This window comes from Botryllus schlosseri, chromosome 14, assembly GCF_051294905.1.
Source record: "Botryllus schlosseri isolate E-star chromosome 14, Bs_hap1, whole genome shotgun sequence".
Taxonomy (NCBI): domain Eukaryota; kingdom Metazoa; phylum Chordata; class Ascidiacea; order Stolidobranchia; family Styelidae; genus Botryllus; species Botryllus schlosseri.
In genome coordinates this window covers 7,793,090-7,814,044 of record NC_137249.1, presented here as the reverse complement: position 1 = coordinate 7,814,044, position 20,955 = coordinate 7,793,090, and the positions used below count along the sequence as shown (strand labels likewise).

The 20,955-nt window shown below is 40.7% G+C and overlaps 2 protein-coding genes across 5 annotated transcripts in view; both read left to right on the top strand.

Moving 5' to 3' along the window:
- On the top strand, positions 1 to 20,243 carry LOC145455102 (uncharacterized). Of its 3 annotated transcripts, XM_080333055.1 has the most exons (19): positions 5 to 284; positions 904 to 1,429; positions 2,476 to 2,516; positions 3,421 to 3,542; positions 3,913 to 4,043; positions 4,605 to 4,761; positions 5,456 to 5,599; positions 7,278 to 7,436; positions 9,783 to 9,935; positions 10,078 to 10,259; positions 10,926 to 11,114; positions 11,960 to 12,149; positions 12,281 to 12,403; positions 13,112 to 13,321; positions 16,493 to 17,093; positions 17,815 to 17,909; positions 18,439 to 18,587; positions 18,646 to 18,697; positions 19,098 to 20,243. In XM_080333055.1, exons 1-19 carry the CDS (start codon positions 221 to 223, stop codon positions 19,137 to 19,139), a joined length of 3,330 nt encoding a protein of 1,109 aa, XP_080189181.1. In that variant the 5' UTR covers positions 5 to 220; the 3' UTR covers positions 19,140 to 20,243. The 3 variants fall into 3 exon arrangements, with proteins under 3 accessions (XP_080189179.1, XP_080189180.1, XP_080189181.1); XM_080333053.1 differs by lacking the exons at positions 16,493 to 17,093; positions 17,815 to 17,909; positions 18,439 to 18,587; positions 18,646 to 18,697; positions 19,098 to 20,243 and adding an exon at positions 13,901 to 15,743 and having other exon boundaries at positions 1 to 284; XM_080333054.1 differs by lacking the exons at positions 12,281 to 12,403; positions 16,493 to 17,093; positions 17,815 to 17,909; ... (1 more) ...; positions 18,646 to 18,697; positions 19,098 to 20,243 and adding an exon at positions 13,901 to 15,743 and having other exon boundaries at positions 2 to 284.
- LOC145455100 (insulin-like growth factor 1 receptor) overlaps positions 11,450 to 20,955 on the top strand; it is a 187,123-nt gene continuing 177,617 nt past the window's right edge. For both annotated transcript variants that reach the window (XM_080333051.1, XM_080333050.1), the window contains exon 1: positions 11,450 to 11,465. The gene's annotated coding sequence lies outside the window, so the exon portion shown is untranslated. The remainder of the gene's footprint in view (positions 11,466 to 20,955) is intronic.

The following is a 20,955-nucleotide window of genomic DNA, read 5'->3' as shown; positions in this document are numbered from 1 at the left end:
AGTGGCGCTGTTAGCAAAAGAGTAATGGTTTGGCAAAGAAACTGTGCAACGACTGGTCTGTTTCCCACCTCATCCTGCAAAGTGGTGGAATTTACGACTCTTTGTTTATAGATAATAATAATTATTGCTATGACCAACCGGTACTCCTAGAGTTACAGATTTATGTGTCTTTGGGAATTCTTGACAAATATTTGGCTAAGAACCGGAACATTCAATCACAATGCCTGTGTATCAGTGGGATGGTAGCAACTGCTACGAGAGAAATTCAGATAGCGAGAATGAAGGTAAGAAATTTAAATCCCCATTGTAGTCTGAGATATGTTTATTAAAGCTGTCCAGTAGCCTACTCGTTAGGATTGTGAACTTGCAGTTTGTGAGTGAGAGTTGGGTAAATGTCAAAACGAGGTTCGTAACTGGTTATTTAAAGCTTGCAGTTCATTGCACTCGTTTTTTACGCTTCACAGTACTTTCCAGGTACTTTACAAGGGATGCATTAAGTCAAGTAACTTGCTGTAAACATATCCAGAACAGCAAATCATTTATGCTACCGCAACTCTTGATAAGCAGCACATTAATTTATATTTGCAATGAATGAAGTCCTGAGAGAAATTAAATAGGTATGGTACGAAGTCGTGCCTAGTGAGAACCGGGCCAGGGGGGTAGCCTATCGTGTATTTTCAATTTTTTCTGTCCAAATTTAATCTGGCCCGTGTTTGTTGAGTCGACACCATATTGACGTGTTATAAAACGCTCTCAAGTGCAACAGAAAGGCGAGAATCCAGTGGATTTTAATACTTTACCATGTCAGAAAAATTGAATGGACTCCAGCGATGCAGCTGCATAGTTTGTTACTTTTTCGTAGTGAGTACACCTTGAGCTTTAAATTTTCTCTTTTACACTCAGATGAAAACGAGGACGATACTGATAGCGATGGCGAGAAATCGGACGTCGAGGAAGACTTAAACGAGGAGGATTCCGACGACGGAAACACAATAGAAGAAGAAGACATTTGCCTCATATCCGCAGTCAACTCCTCGAGCAGTGTCATGGGAGACCTTTTCAATTCCGACATAAAAACGCAAAGCTCCGCGTTCAAAACGGCTAAAGAAGCAAACTTCGACACGAGTCGCAATAACCCGGTGTCAAACTCGACGTCAATGTCGAGCGCTACATCTTTTCCGTCAAAATTAAAATTAAACGACTACGTTGCTAACCCCGGTGAGGCAGACGCCGGCAGCGACAAGACTTTGCAGCCAGGAGACGCGGACGGAGGTGTGTCCACCACGTCTAATCTGTGTCCCGCGATGAGTTCATTAACGTTGGGCGAGAATGACGAGGAGACCTTGGGCGCCGATGGACAGATGGCGGACGACGCCGTGTCGGTAACTTGCTCGAGTCCGTCAAAAAAGAAGAAAAAGAAAAAGAAAAGGTATGTTTTTTATTCAAACGAGCAACTTGGAAGTGTTTAGGAAAACAAAATTGAAGGAGCGGTAAAATTTTAAAAATCAACGCCGTCGTTCCATGTAACATTTACATCAATGGTTGTTAAACTGTAGTATGCGTACGCAACAGGGTTGTAACCAATTGACAAAGTCGAGTCGTTTTCAATTCACCACCGAGTCAAGTCCGAGTCCAAGTCATGGATGAAAGGTTGAGTACGAGTCACAGTGTTGTGACTTTAGTCCGAGTCCGAGTCATTGTGTTCATTTTCGAGTTCAATCTTCTTCAACTCAGTTTTTTACAACTCTGGATGATAGGCTACTGATTAGGGTACCCCGCATTCATAATTATACTAATTTTCCACACGTTGCACAGTTTCTGGCCTTATTTTACAAACAGGAAATACCAATGATGGGATATCTTTGCTGTTCTTCTAAGTTACAACAAAATGTCTGTGTTGGTCGTTCGAGTCTCGAGTCATGCGAAATGACTCGAGTACACGTGGAGTCCAGTCATTTTCCATATTTTAAAGAGTCAATTCGAGTCACCAACAAATCGTGACTCGGGTCGGAATCGAGTCGAGTCATGCCTGAGTCATTACAGCCCTGGTACGCGAGAGCTTTATAAGTGCTACACGAAGAGTGTCCGTTTTGTAATTATATTTAGTTTACAATTTGCTGTCCTTTCAAGTAGCTGTAAATGCACGATTAAATAATTTAATTCAGCTGTGCAGCGGTTTCACATTGGTATTATCACTTTACAGCAGATTCACAACATTTATTGTATTAAATAGTGTTTCCTTGCTCTTTATTGGTGTTGATGTGTTATAGTAATAAGCCACCAGTTAGTATATCAATGGCTTCAAATGCTCGACAATCTTATGTCGCCTACACTACAGATAGATTCCTTAACGCCAGATGAAAAATGTCAACTAATTTCATGCTAATACATGTGAAAAGAGGCCGTGAATCCCACTACGAGATACTGTATCTTTGTCTCATAATTTGTATGCAACTGTTGTGATTACCATCACAGGTGGATTGGAATTTGTACGACAAATTGCAAATATGAAAGCGGTGAGTTGATCGTACTTTTTTGTGATATAATCTGCAATGATTCATACCACTCTATCCGTGCCAACTGCAACAAAAGCTTATCATGACAACCCATATGCCGTGTAGAAATTCATCAGTACCATTACCCCCGTTCGGTGCTAGGAATGTATTGTCAATTATTGTGTGGTTACAGCTTATCATTGTTCTTGTATTATTATGACACCTTGCAGTGTTTAATCGTGTGACGGACCACCAACCACCACCATCACATGGTTTGTTAATGGTTATGCTTCCAGCAAGAAAATGTTTTTGCTATTCAATTTAATTAGCATATGATGTAGGTCAGGGTATATGCTTTAGCCATTTAATATTCAGGGATCATTAGTAAAGTTCACGTGTTTTCCTTGGTTTCCCAGTGCATACACATTTAATTTGGAATACAGCAACCTAATTGGGGTAAATCCCTCACGATTAGCAGCAGGGGTGCTGTGACATAATGACAGAAGAAGACTTATTAAGTGAGTCATTAATTAAGAGAGAATTGATAGAAAGTTGAAGCAAGGTACTTGAGTCATAAGTTCATAACAATTGACATTCCGATTGACGTCACTGCAGAAATCTTCAAGGTATTATCATTTCTTAAAAGTCCTGCTGAGGAGAATATGAGATGTCTCATCATATTGTCCACAGAAGTACTTTACGTTAACTTGATACAAAGAAATGACCGTTAAGGCAGTTCACATTCGAATTTCGCAAAAATATGTTTTTATGATATTTCCTCGGGGTTCCTTGAGTCCAGTTGACTTGCACATGTTTTGGTTTACCCGAATTAAAGAGTGATGCCATTTCTTATCACTGCAGCATTTCATCAACAACGATAATGTACGTTTTGGCACTGGTTTATGAGTTTTACATATTATTTCAGTGAGAAGAGTTAGCCGGCGGTTTGGAATGCGTGAAGTAGCCGAGGATAGCGATGATTGGACCGTTTACTGGACCGATTATTCCGTATCTCTCGAAAGAGTCATGGAGATGAAACGGTTTCAAGTAAAATGAGCTGTTTCTTCGTTACAATACTCTATGCGTGTAATGCATAATTCATTATGTCTTACCCTTTGCTTAATTAGGGGTGATTTTCAGTGAATAATGGTTTACTTATGCTACTGGTGTGCTTGTGGGTTAGAATAACTCTGCATAAACGACATAGTAGGGTACACTACTGATATTTTATAGAATATGATATCACACTTTCACTGCCCATTGTAGTTGCTGGATAACAAAGATGTCTTTTTTTCCTTCCATGCCCCTTCCAGTCAACCTGACAATTTTACACCCTAACAAATGACTATTCATAGGAATTTGCATATAAATATAATGAAAACAGAGTGATACCATTGAATATTTGTTTTGTTTGCAGAAAATCAATCATTTTCCGGGAATGAACGAAATATGCAGAAAAGATCTCTTGGCGAGGAATCTAAATCGACTTTACAAACTCTTCCCGAAAGACTATTGTTTGTTTCCAAAGTCATGGTCGTTACCAGCTGAGTACGTATTTGCTTAATTGCTCGTAGATAATAATAAATCTGTAATCAGGGATGTTCCACATAGCCCTGTTAATATCATACAACATTTTACTGATGTGTTTCCGTTACACACAAGTGCAATTGAACACTGCTCAAAGCCATCTATCTATCATCTCCACAGGTAGACCTATGTGACCACAATTCAAAGTTGAAAGCCTATAAAAACTGTTATTGCTATAACAATTTACCTCATCCCAGGAAATGCAGTCTTACGATGTTTAAACTTGTTTAATGATAGCTTTGATGGTCCTGTTTTGGAACCTGGTTTCTATTAAAAGAAACACTGCAATATATTCTAACACTCCCTTTAAATGGCATTCAGCTCTCTGGTAGATGAACTTATACTAGTACCGTACAGTTTATTGGCAGTTCCACTATCAAACTTTTTTACGCTCCACTAAAAACATCAACAAAGTAAAGTTCCATGATTCATAAAATGTTGGCATGCGTAGACTTGATATTGCAGCGTAACATTTCGAAAAATTTGTGTAATCTGCTGAAACTCTCACGATTCTTCAAACAGCTACAGCGATTTTCAAGCGTATTGCCGAAGCAAGAAGAACAAAACCTACATATGCAAACCGGAAAGCGGATGTCAAGGCAAAGGAATTTTTATTACGCGAAATCCCAAGGATATCAAACCTGGAGAGCATATGATTTGTCAGCAGTATCTTACAAAGGTTCATTTACTAATAATTGTGGACTGCGACTGTGCATAATGTAAATAACGAGACAAAAATGCATGTTATCAGACTTTTGGCGGTGTGTTCAATCATTATTTTATGCTGTATTATTTATTGGACTCGCGATATCCCAATGTCAAATTTAATGTTGATCGATTCAAGCGCTTTGAGCAATTCGGTAGTAGGCCTATGTGGTACATGCTGAAGTAAGATTCCAAGGTCACAATCCCTTTCAACTTTGGGTTGAAATCACATTTACTAGCAATAGAAATTTTGACGTGGAAAAAACACACTTTTTCATAGTGTCACAGTCTTGTGGTGTTTTGAAATGATGAAATTTCAATGATAAACTGAACTGAACAATAATAATTCCAGATAAAGATACATACAGTAGTAATGGATCAATATGTCACCTGCAATGTGAGGCCTGGGCCTTGCATAGTTCTTATGTTTGGCACTGATTGAAAAAATCTACGACGTCCTTGATCTACACAAATCCATTTTTCAGTGATGTTTTTGCATTGAATTTGATATGGTGACAGCGTTTATCGTCCTTTCGATGCCAATCTATTTGTATCAACGCATCTTCCGAAGGAATCTCTAGACGAGATATTGAACCGTCGTTTGACTCCATGTGTAAATGGATTGTGACCTGTTTCATATATTTGATGTGTGATACATTTCCATTCAGTGTTTCACGATTGATAATTACAAGTTTGATTTGCGAATATACGTCCTTGTAACGTCGTGCGATCCGTTCCGGATATTCGTATACAAAGAAGGACTCGCCCGGTTCGCCACGAAGAAATACCAGGAGCCAAATAATCATAATATGGTATGAAATTGAGTTTGAATATTTCACAAATCGCCACTGCGCTCAATACTCACTTCATCTTCTCAATATGTGCTTTTGTATAATATGTTTTGTGGCACTTGTTTTTCAAGTAGTGTGTATTTGATAGCTCTGATGTTTGGAGGACTTATCTTTTATTTGACAAAAGTTGTTTCGTTTTGGCTTCATTAGTGCTGAGTCCTTCAAGAATACCTTTCTTCTATATTATATATTGATATAGATGTAGTTATATATCGTAGCGCTGAACTCATTTTTGTTCTTTCATTTGGTAGAATCAGTTCAAAATGCAGGCTTCTTTAGTTTCTGCAGTGTACGGTACATCGGTTGAGTGCATAAAAGAGAAGTGTGAGATAGGCCGCAAGGTATCTTGGGTACTTTTGTCGTGCTATCCATGATTTAGGTTTGATAGGCTTACTCTTAAATCTTCATGGCTAATGCTTGGATGAATTAGTTAGTTAGATTCACTTTTAATATGACAATGGCCAATGTGTGGTTGTGTCTGTTAATTTTGCGCACTAAACTTTGTGTGAACATTATCTCTATTTCGTTTAATCGCTAATGCTGTATTCTTATGAAATTGGACATGGACATTGGACATATATTATTACATTGAGCAGTATTTTTACAAAACATTTCATTACGCCTACATTTGTGATTTATAGAAATATTTCCACCCAATTATCTGAGCAATCATATTTCCAATACACACAATCCAACTGTAAATTAATCTCACTTCCATATATATCTAGGCAACGATATACAGTGGAGATTTAATAACTCGCAGATGTTTAAATACTCCTTTAAATCGTAAATCAAGCTTCTATTTAGATGTTGATGACATGGTTCATGTGTGGCAAGATCAACATTGACTTTACATGTTACAATTCTGCTGTCAATAGATTTACGATACGAGCCAATATTAGATATCGACACATAAAGTTTTTTTGGGCAATATCAGTATAATAGTAGGTATATTGTCATCAATATTGGTTGATATTCTCTTAAAATGTATGATTAAATACAATGAAGATATTGACGCAGAAGGGTCATCAATCTTGTAGTGACTAAGACGCTATCTGTATGTAGATTTATATTTCCAAGTAAGATTTACATTTTAAGATTTACTGTTAATGAAACACCCTGTTATGCTGATTGTAACCCTTATTACATATCCTAGTAGCTATGGCACGAATGTCAGGGCATTTAAAATATATGACGTGAGAGTACCATTGTTAAAATATACATTTTCTGCCATAACACAAATATGCAGCTGTGAATTGGCCATTACAAAGGCAATTGTACAATAGGTATATTTTGTTTTCCGTCACGAACAGCTTGAAAATCTCTCATATTTTTTCTAGACTAGCAACAATATGGTGGCAAACTTTGGAATGAATCGCACATGACATGCTAGCTGCTTAAATATTTAACTGTGATTTAAGCATTCGACTACTGTGGTGTATACAGAGAAGTAGGCTACAGTATTAGCACATAAGTTCAGGTAATAGTAAGGTCAATGATTCCCTGTTTTGTTCAGTTCGGTGCTTTGTTGTTTTATGCGATTTATATACTCAGTTGGCTGTAAAAGCCTATTTTTATGGACACAAACACCACTGGGTTATTTACCATCAACTGATCCTAGCTTTTTTTTCTTCTGCAGGATGAAGTATGCATGCACCTCACTAATTATGCCATCAACAAAAACAGCGAAGACTTTATCCGAGACGACGACACGGGAAGCAAACGCAAGCTAGCGTCAATCAATCAGTGGTTAGAAGATCATGGATATGACACCGTGAAAATGTGGGCCAATATCGAGGTGAATTTTTTGTTTCATACTGGAGCCCGGTTTTTTTGTGAAAATATGATTTCATTAATGTGCTTGTTGCGTTAGTGCGGGTAAGATTTTGGATTTTCAGCGGCTTGCTGACACGTCCTTGTACTGACTGTCATAGCCCATCAAATTTCTGCGATGGTTTTATTATCTGATGTAAATTTTACGTATTCTCCACGACAACATCTTTTTAGCATCACACTAGTAAATTTTAATCCTGGGTAAAATTGGATTAAGTGACTCCACCCATAGTCATATCAATCACCCCCTGTCCGACCCCTTAAGTTCCTTTTGTTATTAATTTCATGATTTAATTTTCTTCTTGTTTGGATGCAACAATCAAAATATACCTACTCTCTACAATGATACAGTCGAAGAAGGATATGATGGGAAATTCTATCAGTATTTATTATATAATATTTTCAAATCCAAAATTTTATATTCCAAGAACTTCACTTGTACGGGTTAGAATTAGCCAAATTTGTAATGCATCACTTTTCTAGACAACCAAACAATTTTATGGGGTAGCCGGTGAAATTTGAAAAATATTTATTTTAATTTAATACATACAAAACTTTGAGCCAAATTTGGTGTGCAGCGTTTTTTTATCAATTTTATCAAGTAGTCAGTCAAATTTGGAAACTTATTTTGGAACAGCCCAATTCTCTTTCAGTCAACCTTTTTCAACTGCAGCATTCTTAAAACTCTCATTGTATCCCTTTCTAGTCATTAGAATTAGTTTCCAATGAAAGAAGAGTGCATTACGGGTGCTAGCAGCGGTACAGTCACCTATACATACTTATTGGAGAGGGGGACTGATTCACTGTGATGAATATATACCATGACTTCATTGTATTGTTAGAATTACAATGACGTGTCAATGTTCTAATCATGAAATTTTGTTTGGACAAAGTCGCATTTGCAGCTGTTTTGGTCTCGTATAATTTCGAGTGTTTGAGTCCTCCCATTTCACAATTAGGAACCATTGGCATCCTTGCAGTTCTGCATTCCCGTTTCACTGTCAATTCAAGGACTTTGCCCGGTCTCCGGTCTGTAACATATAATATCGGTGATATGTAAAGGAGGACGATAATAGGAACCATTCATATAAAATGTTATTGTTTGGTAATCTAATACGCTAAACCGTTATAGTATAACACAGGATCTGAATCGCTTCCGTGTTGATTTCGCCCACTGCGGAACTTAATGAAGTTTGTATTGTCAGTCATCTCCCATGTCAAATTGTAATCATATGTGGTGAGTTCCGACGACGTAATAACTTTAATTGATTGTATGAGTAATTGGAATATCTTTTTGTGGCGCAGGCCTACTGCCGTTATGGTAGATACTTGGCTTGAATAGGATTGGTTATCTAATCACAAGCGCACTGTCAAGTGCCTCTGGATTCGGTCTCGCCCTTGACTAGAGTCAAGTTTGCCTTGGTACACGTGATACCGATGTCGTACGTTTTACAAGATTCAAGAAGAAAAGTGCCTTTATCTTTTCTTCAAAGTAGCCCGAGGTCATATCCAGTTGAAATGTGTGTATCTGAAGCGATCTCTGTGTATCTATGAAATTGCTTTCTCATCAATCCGGATATAATCCAATTGGACTTTATTTGCGCATGTGGGTTGATACATTAACGTGTAGATTTTCTACCATAGTGTGTGAACGCCAACACAACGTTATTTTAACAACACCTTTCAAGTTAACTTTTGGCGCCAAAGTCAATATGGGGGAATATCATTGATCTCGCGTTCGTGACGTAAATCCAAGTGAACACATTACTCTGAACGTGTCCTCGTTGAAAGTACACAATAGCTCTTTACAAACCAGATCTGTTATTCTTTCAAGAAAGATCTTATGCTTACATACATAGTGTTTTGCAGCTTTGAAGCTGCTCTAGTGATCCGCCCCTAGCTGCTTTCATGTATGTGTTGAGGGTTGTGGGGTCAATCTATCTCATTATAATTACCGGTATGTCAAGAAAGAGACACTTCAATATACATCACATAGTCCACGAAAGAATGCGCTTTCTAGTAATACCAACCATAGTCACTCCCTTTTATGCAGCATTGTATGCATACGTGTATGATGTATATTCCCTCCTCAACATACGAATATCATTAATTTTGTGTAGGCATACTGCATTTGGTGAAACTAGAACCGAATGCTTATAACAAGCAGACATTCGCAGATACTAATATACTGCTTGTGTAGTAGAAAAGCTTTGAAAATATTTCAATGCTGTCAACTTTTTTATGAAGCAACTCGGAAGGGCTGCTCTAGCTAGTTGATGACATAGCAAATTCGAATGCTTTGTTTTTGCAGGATGTAATTATAAAGACTCTGATATCGGCTCATCCCATTCTGAAGCACAACTACAGAACATGCTTCCCAAACCATCTCAAAGGGAGTGCTTGTTTCGAAATACTCGGGTTTGATGTTATGCTGGACAAGAAGTTGAAGGCATGGATTTTGGAGGTATGAATAACACGTCACTATTATAGTCAAAGGTTAAGCACATGTGACTTGAATAAACCTTAAACTTCTCCATTATCCAAATTTGCCAATGGCACCATATATCAGATATAGAGCGATAATGATATTCTCCGCTTTCTTCCAGGTTAATCACTCGCCGTCCTTCCATACCGACGCAAAACTGGACAAAGAAGTCAAAGAAGGTCTGCTGTACGATACCTTCAACCTTCTTGATTTGAGATCGATCGACCGGAGAAAGTGCCTCGAGGAGGATCGGAAAAGAGTGAAGGAGCGATTGCTTGCGAAACCAAAATCCAGAGAATCCAAGTATGGCTCACGATCATTTATCAGCTTGTAAGATTAGCATTTGGCGGAACAGTGTAACTCTTCCCTCTGATTGTTGGAATTTAGGATAGTATTCTTAGGATTTCTGGCTCTTCTGAATATCATATTTTCTTTTAAATTTCGAATCATTGAGATGCGATCCGTGCTTAAGATCTATTCCTAAAGTCTCATTTGGGATTGTACCGCGCCGGAGTGAACTTTGAGTAAAGTTACCGACTGGTGTAGACTGAAATGGGCAAATCGTACAGACGCCCGCCTAGTATGGATTACAGAAAATTTGTCTCTTGAGAAGGCAGAAATTTGAGTTTGATCATATTTTTCTGTAATATTCGGGACGATCAACGTCGTCAATTCGACCTACTCACCTAATCAGCATGTTATGGACATATGAATCCCTGTATTATGATTAAAATTGGGCCTCACGTCCTGACTGAGAATTTGGTAGTGAATTTGAACGAGATTTTCAGCAGCTAATTTCCGCGCAATCCAAATCCGTTTGCGTATAATTGGCGTCATCCTAGGCGCGACTCACCGGCGTCTTACTGATACCAAAATCGATACCGATGTACCTGTTCCGCTGTCACCTCAGATAGAGCTCCCATCCGTTAAAATCATCGCACAACATCGATCGTGTATTTGTATTTCCAGACTCGAAGAGCTAAAGACGAGTCAAGCTCAATTTTCCGAAATGATCACAAAATACGAAGACGAACACATGGGCGGATTCAGGAGGATATACCCTGTCGACGGCTCGGAAAAATACGACAAGTACTTCGAAAACAGCTGTTCGTTGTTCCAGACGACGGCGGCTTCAAAGGCCAGAGAAGAAGCAGCCAAGTAAGACAATGGCGTTGAAACGTAAAATTCCACAATCACCCGTGATTGTTTTTTGTAAGATTTAAACACTTTGGTTGAATATGAACGAATGTACGGCAATGTACGTTTTGTATTATGTATCGGGAATAATATGTACGAGATTACGTCTGTATGTGAATTTTCCTACCAGTAGCCTACTTATCTATGTACTGGCATATAAAGTTCTGTACAGTTCTGTCTGCACAGCAGACATGGTGCTATCCCTAAATCTCTAGTTCACTTAGTTTGACTTTACTGATGTTCGAATTGGACGTGTTAACGAAAAACACTGTTAATGATATCTAAATAATTGTAGCATTTGGTTGTATTAAGGTAATTACGGTACGTGTCATGGACATAAACGAGAACTCGAACAGCCATTCAGTGAACAGATAATGGTTATAAGATGCTTGTAAATGAAATATGACGCACATCTAATCGTGCAGTATAAGTTCTTAGATTTGACTCAACACCCTGGGTGGCTTGAAGGACATATAAAGAATTCTATTCGATAGCCAGTCTCATTGTAGATTTATTTGGCCTTTGAACAGCCCGTATAATCATTTGTTTTACGATGTTCAGTTTTGCAGAACACTAACAGGTAGGCTACAAATATGATTTCCACCAAAGTCGCTGTGTTATATTTACACTTAGCTTTTCACTGATGCCTCACATTTCAAGCCTACAAACTATATGCTGTCGAATTTCGCAGCAAAATCAGTTGTACTTCAAGCGAGAACATTTCGAAATTATGGCATGGAGTATATGCGCCGCCTCTGATTCGGGAATGTAGTATTGTTGACATCGCCCTCGTCTGTATACTCCAGGGCTCAGAGAGAAGAGATTCGAATCAAACAAGAAAAAAGAGAAGCGATGTTGAAAGGCCGGCCCTACCGGCCCGAAACTAAAAAAGAAGCAGGCGAAGCAGGGGGTGATAAGAAACGGCGTGGTATGCCGGGGATGGTTCCGTTTCGACACCGACCGGTTACGCGGCGCCTGACCACTGGCCAAAAAGAGGTTCGGGATATTTTCCAACCGCTCACGGCTGACGTGTTGCGAACGAACTAACCTCGATTTGTGTGTTTAAGTAACAAACACAGGCGTTCCCTGCTAATCGCTTGCTATCAGATAGTATTCGTTTGTGACAGGCCTCGGAAAGTTATTCCGGTTACCGATTTCTACAGAGGATGTCCAACTCCAACTTGGCAAAAACACCAGACCCGGATGTGTCGCCGGAAAACGATTGTGACGTCACAGGCGACCGCGAAACCGTAACCGATCTCTCAATACATTTGACACCGAATCTGTCATATAATTCTTTCTTAAAACTCACACGACACGCTTGCGAATTACGCACTCTTTTCTGGCACCTTGATTTCAACACTCTGCTATCGACATTTACAGCACGAACTTATGTTTATGTCTACAATCTCGTGGTCGCCTTAGGAACGCTACGAATCGCATTACCTTCGCCAGAGTTGGTCAAATATAAAATTTTCTTTTTCAAATTATCTTGGAATTATAATTATAGCCATACAGGTTAGAATTAGAATTCCTGAATTCGCAAAAACCTGAAAATTTATTGACAAGTTGGGAGAAACATCACTAAAATCAAGTTAAATTCAGAGCCTGGCTCGTTTCGCACTATACTGTTCACCTGTAGCATTTTCAGGAAAACCAGATATTAGATAGAAATTATAGCATGGATTACTTCACAAATTAGATAAGCGGCACTTCGCTCTAATTTAATCTAATGAGACAATTAGAATTATTGCAGTTGTCCAAGTCCGACCTTCACAGTGTTGCCCTAAAACTCACCTTTGTTGCATTCTAATCAACACTGAGAACGCACAGCGGTTTGCTTCACAACTATATTAGCTTTAATTTTGCATGCGTCACTTTACAATTTTACATCCTGTGAAGCTAATTGCCTCACAGTATCACGACATCTCATAATATCCCGTTTCTTCAATTTCCAGCTCCGGATGTTATCTCCGGACGACGATCTGCCTCCGCTCGACACGAGCAAGCCGCTCGACATCTCGGAAGACGAGGAGCTGGAGCGAATCAGCGCGCTACTGCAGCGGGACAGCCTCGTGAGGAGTCTGGGCATCGTGGAACAGGTCCACCGCCTGTTGCACAGCACGCCGGGAACAACCGGGCTGGTCAAGACCATGGTGCCTCACGGGGTAAGGAAATGTAGTGAATATAACTGGATCAGGGGTATCTGGACTATATATATAGATATCCATGTACTTGAGCCCGGTATACATCAGCTAGTTGACTATTGCTAGCCGACTTCACTTAGCATCGTGATAAATCGCGGTATAATGAAGAATATGACGTCATATTATGTGTTTCGTCACATGGTGTCATTACTAATACGAGAGCCAAGTTTGATAGGTGGCATAATAATAGATATATTCGGTCAGGGTAAGAAACTACACTAGGCCCCATAACCCTACTATGCATGTTATGGGGTTGTGTTCTCTTACATTTTGCACCTTGTGAAAGGCAATTTTCTGGTACCCGCATTACGATGTGGATTGACCTTGGTAGTTTGAGCCAGAGTTGAAAATGTTACGTAGAAAGTACTGTGTTCATATAAGGAAATATGTCAGTATAGCAAGTCAGATCCGGTGACAGAGCAACTTCATTTAGAGCTAGCACAGGAAAGAATATTCAGTATACCCGTGGCCTCGTTTGTATTTTGAGATGAATTTCCAACCGCAGTATGCATTAAACATTACCCCGTTACTAATTTTCAGGCCAGCTGGTACCAGGCCGCGTTGCACGGTGACTCGCTGAACTACGGCGGGCTGTCACACCGCGGAAACTTCACAAGCTATCTGTCGAGGCCCGTGGGCTCGCCGATATTCGACTTTTACCAGGGTCAGAGAAATTTAGAGAGGCCCAAGCAGCAGTACATATCAGGACCGGGGGTGTCGTCAGGCGATTTGAGGCTAGAGATATCAGCTCACAGCACAACGCAGAACTGCAATTCAGGGCTTAGAGTGTGGAGGCTAGGCTCGAAAGCGAGCAACGATCAGCGTACCCGTAAAAACCCTTACTTATTGAGAGGCAGCGGCGCGTCCGACGGGTTATTTTGTATGATGATACCTAGCGCCGCTAGGAATATCAACGGAGGCAGCAGGCAGAGCGCTTCCAGGTCGCAGAACGGATTCGGTAGGCTCTTAGGGCAGAGTTACGCGCCTTTGCCGCCAACCAAACCGCCGTCCGCGCACAAACTACCTCGCTCGCAAGTCAGCTTTCAATGGAACAACGGGCCTCCGAGAAGCACAGACGGTGACGCTGTCTCGAATTCTTCATCACTCAATTATATCCATCCCCAAACCGCTTCCAGTTCTGTCAAAGTTAACATCAACCGATGGCACAGGCCTACCAGTAAACCAAGCAAATCGATATCAAAATACAACTCCATCTGGCCTGTGCGAGAGAGTAGAAACCCTCTCACCGCTCCTTATCACAAATCCGAATCGGCAAAACCGCTGAAAAGACCAGGGGTTACCCGTAAGGTACTGCCGATACCGTGTCATCAGCGGCTCGACGCTTCTAACAACCCGTCGTTCGCGTCGCTCCCGTCGACTAGCTCCATAAATCTCTGCCCGAGACCACACTCTGCCACGAATCTCGAAATTCAAGCGCAGATCATGTCCGGCAAGAAGTCAGGCGCGTCTTCTGAGCCAGCCACGGTGCGAAAACCACCTCCAGGCAGCTGCACCAGCCAGGATATCATAGACGCGACGGTCTTGATAAGAAACAACCACAGGCTGGTGCAAAACAGCCTAGCGACTCACCCGCCATCGCGTAACGAGCCTTCTGAGGCAGACTCGTGCAAGTCAGAAGGTCCTCAGAACAAGACGGATCCGGATTGCGCTTTGTATCCGAGTTCCTCGTCGAGAACGCAGGATAAACCGAAGACTAGAGACACAGTGACCGTTGGTCGGCATCGCCTTAGACACGGCAGCGTAGCCGGTTTCACAACTCCAAGCTTAGTGACAGTTGGCACGCAACAACTGCCTGTAGCCATGTCGCGTATCAGGCGAGCGATGCCGCGTCCGCCGAAAGTAAACGGGAAGCGACCGGTTAGGACATATAACAGAGCAGTTAGAAGACACGAAAGTGCCGATCCTGCTCAAAACAGGCACCCTCAACCGGAAAACAGAACTCAAACGCGCGGACGATCGAATGCTGACTTCTCTATTCACAATCGCGGGTAACGGCTACCGATGCGCATGCGCGAACTGGTCCCGTGCGAAAGGTCGGAAATGTCACTTCGCGAACTTTACAACGCAGTGAAGCATTGACGGAATCCCAGCGGGAGATTGGGGAATCCTCATTTTGCGGAGTGTTACGTCACTTTTTGAAGCTTTTGCTTTTACCTCCATCTTTTGCACCCGTGTACCCTAATTTGACGTCGGCCCGTAGATATTTCGTACCGTCGAAATACATATGCGCGATTTGGATTTTCCTCTCTTACTGGGCAACTGATCTTTTAAAAATTACGCCGGTATCTCTATTGTTTCATTTATGTTCCATTGGCGATGTTCCTTATTTCAATGCGTAAAATATGAAATAATATTACGCGTAGCCTATATCATAAACGATTGAGAACCCAGTTTATAGTCAGGGCTGGCTGATAAATTATTAGCAGGTTCCGAGACCTCTGCAAGTTCAGCGAAGAGCAAGTGTGTATCTAGGTGATTATCGTGACACATGCAACGGAAGAATTGGATATGTAGCGAAGCGATAATTGGTTGAAAATCCATATCAAAATGAATACTCTAGTAGTCAGGCTCGTCGAAGGGCAGCAATATATCATTTCCGCGTTACCTTATCAGTTATCATCAGTCATCAAGTATAAAGATCAGTCATGGTAGTTGCTCATATTATTCATCAAGACGGGAATAAGTCGAGTGGCACAAGCGACTCTTCAGTAACATCTAGCTATTAAACGGAATAATCCACTTCTTTCTTGAATTCAATTAATCAATTAAAAGGTAATTTTGTCAGCCTGATCTATAATTGGCTTGCAACTATGTAATAGGTGTGTACTCGGTGATTCAATACCTTCATTTCGTACACTGTGATGACTTATCTATAGATTCGTTTATGGATTCTGTTGTGTCGGAACATCGCAAGATTCCGACAGTATAGCGAACATGTAGAAAGGGTGGGTGAATTCAGATCATCCTCGGCGTGCAATAGCAATAAAATACTTGAATTTCCACTTGTGAAAATAAAGGTTTCTTTAGTAATGTGCCGTTTGCTGCGATCATCTCTCCGAGATTTATTAAGGTAATGTGATAACTCAACAAAATCCATTTGCTCCGTTTCAGGATTTTGATGGAGTGCCGCGTCTCAACGGCATAGCTATACCCGGACTCCTCATGAACACCGCGTTGCGGGTGCAACCGCATCCTCCGGCCATGACAAGCGCTGGCGTTCGCCATAACGGCAATTCATCATACGGAATGATCACCATGACCCAATATCAAGCCAACTCACATCTCAACCCAACCCGTCAAAGAGTTTTAGGACAGCTGAATAACGTACCCGCCAGCTCGTCAGCTAACAACCATGGGCATTTATACTCCATAACCAGCCTAGCTACGAACAGCAATAACAGAAATACACGGTATTTGACTGTTGGCGGGTACGGGCAAAACTCAAATGGCTACTTCGGCAAATCAAAAGCTGGTATCAGTAAAGGATACGTGATACCAGATGGACAGATCAATCTGGCAAACCATAATATTATGTCGAGAAATGTCGGCAACCCCGTGAACGGTCACAATCACTCTAACCTACCGGCCACTAAATTCGCATACCGACAAAAACACGACGGTACGGTCGAATGGCGCTTGGACAATTCCGGAGTCACTGTGCAAGACAAGCGAAGGATATTCAGTGCTGGTGCTCGAAATCGGGAAAATTCAGGTATCATATATTATGTATTTCTAATTACAGTACATATAGCAGGATTGGCGTTTATCATACTGTGAGTAAGGTAAATGAATATAGGATTGTGTGACAGCCGGTCAGTAACGAAGAACGTTTACCATTCCGGAGTAATATAGCTAATAGGTTTGGCCCACTTCCGCTACGAACTTACTGGAAATGTATTTAGACTGCTGCCACTTCTGCTCCCAGTGTGATTAAAGCCGAAATAATTACTTTTATACCTGGAATTTTGTCATGTCAGGTCATGCATCACTTTTATCTCTGAAATTGTCATAACAACATCGTAGTGACATAAAACTTCGAAAATAATGCAGAAAAAAAAATGTGACGACGTTATAGCCATTCCGCGTTAGTCAGTAAGATGCATCTTGCAACTTCTCGTACCGGTCTATACTTGTTCAAACTTCTGTATTTACGATTGAGAACTTGTTTTTTCTGCTTTAATGCTTGAAGTAGGTTTGACATGTTCTGAAAAATGTCACTTCTAGTTGCATAATTGAGTAGAGATATACGGTAATGCCACTGTTTGTACTCGAGTATCATCAACCAGTACTTTAACCACCCCTGGATACTGCCGATAGGTATAAACGTCACTTTTTGGATAAAAAGTCATGCGCGGTGCACCTACAAATAGAATTGTAATTCTATACCATTGAAACGCCAATTATACTATTGGATATCGATACTCCGTTTCTAGCAACAAGAGGCAATACGACGCATCCCAATTCGGGCTTGGAACGACAGGCGACCTTCGCCACCGGTGATAATCCTACTGCCAACGGAGTGATAAAGGTAAATAAGCACCACGTTAAACATTCTCTCATTCAGGTAGACATATGAGATATTGAAGTGCGTCAATTACAGATTGTTAGCCTGTTGTGAACAATAAACACGATACGTTATTGGATAAGTTGGGTGTTTTCAAATTTTGACCGCTTTCGGCCCACACTTCATGTTGCGCGCGATATCTCCATCCAATAAGAAACCCAATAGCATAATGAGTATGTGGCTTGACTATTTATAAAAAATGATCTGTTCCAGCACTTGTTTTCGATGTACGAGCCCACCGCCACAAATTTCTGATGTCTACCTATCCCGACGCTCCGATAAGTTACAATGCGTATACAAATGTATCTTGTCACGTGTCGCAGTACTGTTGGTTTATTATCCCGACTCTCATATCCTTGCTCGTGATCAAATCGCATTGAAATTAACCTCATATTCTGTCTAGTGTCAGCATCAAATATATATTTCGAGCCAACCATGTTGGTCAATCCCATTTGACATAATTATTTATGTTCTCTTGTATACGTCGATTCAGGTGGCCAACAGCGACCTCAACTTGTCTGTGGTCTCTGGGCCTGCACCAGTGGCTCATCGGTCCGAATTCTTAGGAGGTGTTTTGGAAAAGGCCACTGTGATACCGCCGGGCAGTCGAAGTAATCTTGACAGCCCGATTCCGTCGCTGAGGTGAGTTTGCTTGTCGCGGAATCCCAGGATATCTTTCCTGAACCCTCTTCATTTGCAGGTCCACGAAGTCGGAAAGAATTCGCGGGGCTACTAATACGCTAAGAATCAAGGTACGCAGTTGATATTATCCTATTATAAAAGCGTACCAGAGTATATCTTTGTTGTACTTATTTTGTTTCTTCCTGTAATTTAGTGTACAATTCACTATTCATATCAATTTATATATTTAATAGATTTAATACTGAAGTTCTGTACCTCCAAGAGTCCCTTCCTGTAATAGCCTAGCCCTATAGATACAATTTTCAAAAGCGTCCTTGCATTTGCCATGTAGCTAGGCTAATCGCCAGACTATCGTAACACCCAAGACTAATGCGCGAAATGATGTTATTTTATTCACAATGAGCGAATTTAATCAACCGAATCTGAATCTTGATTCAGTATGATAATATTCTAAATTTGCACACCCTATGGAACACACGCTTCATATCATATGCGTACTTTATGTTGCAGCAAATCGAGTTACGCGAGAACCGTGCTACGGTCTTGAGCTGACGGGATATCGGAAGAACTCATATGCTCGCAGACTGATCCGTGGATTCATGGAGATTATATAAATGCGTCACAAGAGTCGGGATCACATCCACGCACTGCTGAAGTAGATACATTTTAAGCTAGTGCTCCGGATAATCTTCCGGCGTCATTATCTATGTGTTGCGAAGTGATATTCCCGCGCTTCTAGTGCAAATAAGTTGTAGGCGCGGAGAGATATCATCTTCCGCGCGACTTTATGAGGATTCCAGACATACGTTTATGACAAAACAGGATCCATCGCATTCTCCGGTTTCCGTTAGCTCGTATATCTTTTTCAAAGACGCCTTTCATGTACAGCGACGACATTCTTCGCAGTTATCTCATTCAGTGCCAAAATCAGTTGCTTCTCGGCTTATTTTTTTTTGGTATAAACAGCAACGCGGACGAATTGCATTATTGCCACCCGGATCTACTTTGAGATCGGATCAGATCTTATCTGAAATATACGATGTCATCGTGCGTAGGCTGGATAATGATTTCCTTTTATCGCTTTTAGTAACATATTTGAATATTCAATTTACGCTATCGCCGTGGAAAGCGGAAGCATGACGAACTAATTGCTGCGAATCCGATTACAAATTCGAAACCAAATCGCTTGTGATTCATTTCCCGGAATATTTCATCACCTGTTCGGCCAGTCTGCTGTGCTATCACTTTATATTAAATGTTTGCGACTTTATTATGACGCAGCGTGATTGAACTTAAGAGATCGCATCGAAAGACCCCCTCGCTTTGTCGATCTCCCTTGCATGCCGCAATGTTACCATTACCGAACAAAATCAGCGAGAGCATCAATATTTTTGTAATACTAACTCGACTTCTTTAAATTCACTGTGCGAACAGTCGGCGGAAGATATTTCTCATAAAATGTTGTCGACCGCTTCTTGCATTTTGAGATTATATTGTCTTTTGTGACTTCAGGCCTATACTGTGATGTTTACATATAGTTTCATGAAATATTTTCCGTTTCTCATTGCTATTTATGAGTCTAGACGTGTTTCAGTGTTTCGCGCTTCATGTAGAACGGCGTAATTTCAATTGCGAAATAAAGATTCCGTGATTCTAGCATGTGACCCGCACATTGTGCAGACAAGGAGTGTTGATTAGCAATTTAGCATCGTGGATTATAGAGTACGGTGGGCCGTGCTCCAAGTCGACAGATCAGGAAACAAACTAAAGAATATCGGCCAGGTGTAAAATACTGACCAGTGACCATCAATGTCGAGACGCCATGAATTATAAAACAACAACTTATATCATGCAAATTTCACGATGAGTTCAATGGTGAACGTGTACTTATATAATATATACGCAAGCAGGCGGAGGAAGGGTTTGCCTGCGTCAATTCAAAATAGGCTCGGAGGTTCTTGAGATTGGTACACCGAACATGTGATCAACAATCCGCTAAAATATTTCATTTCAGGGTCAGAGGTGATTCTCATACCTGATATTCATAATTATCTCTCTATGACATGTGTGTACCCTGTACAGTACATAAGTGCCTTGCATCAATATGTTCCACTTACAGAACAGTGCACAAATCTGATATAACTGAATGTAGGTCTCGTAGCAAAATTTTATACTTCGCGAGATTGCCTTTGTAATCTGTATCTATTTGTTTACGTTTAGTCCTATATTGTTATGTGTAGTGTGCACAGGCCAACGATCAGTAGTATTACGCTAAATTGTCTCTATATACGATCATTACGATGATCACAGGTCAATGGGGTGCTGCCTAATATCACTGGCCTAAAGAATAAAAGTGTTTCGTGGAGTG

Excerpts from the sequence above, each read along its gene's own strand:
- LOC145455102 (XM_080333053.1), top strand. The coding sequence starts at position 221 with ATGCCTGTGTATCAGTGGGATGGTAGCAACTGCTACGAGAGAAATTCA. Across the intron at positions 285-903 it reads TTCAGATAGCGAGAATGAAG|ATGAAAACGAGGACGATACT; the intron begins GTAAGAAATTTA and ends TTTTACACTCAG. Across the intron at positions 3,543-3,912 it reads TGGAGATGAAACGGTTTCAA|AAAATCAATCATTTTCCGGG; the intron begins GTAAAATGAGCT and ends TTTTGTTTGCAG.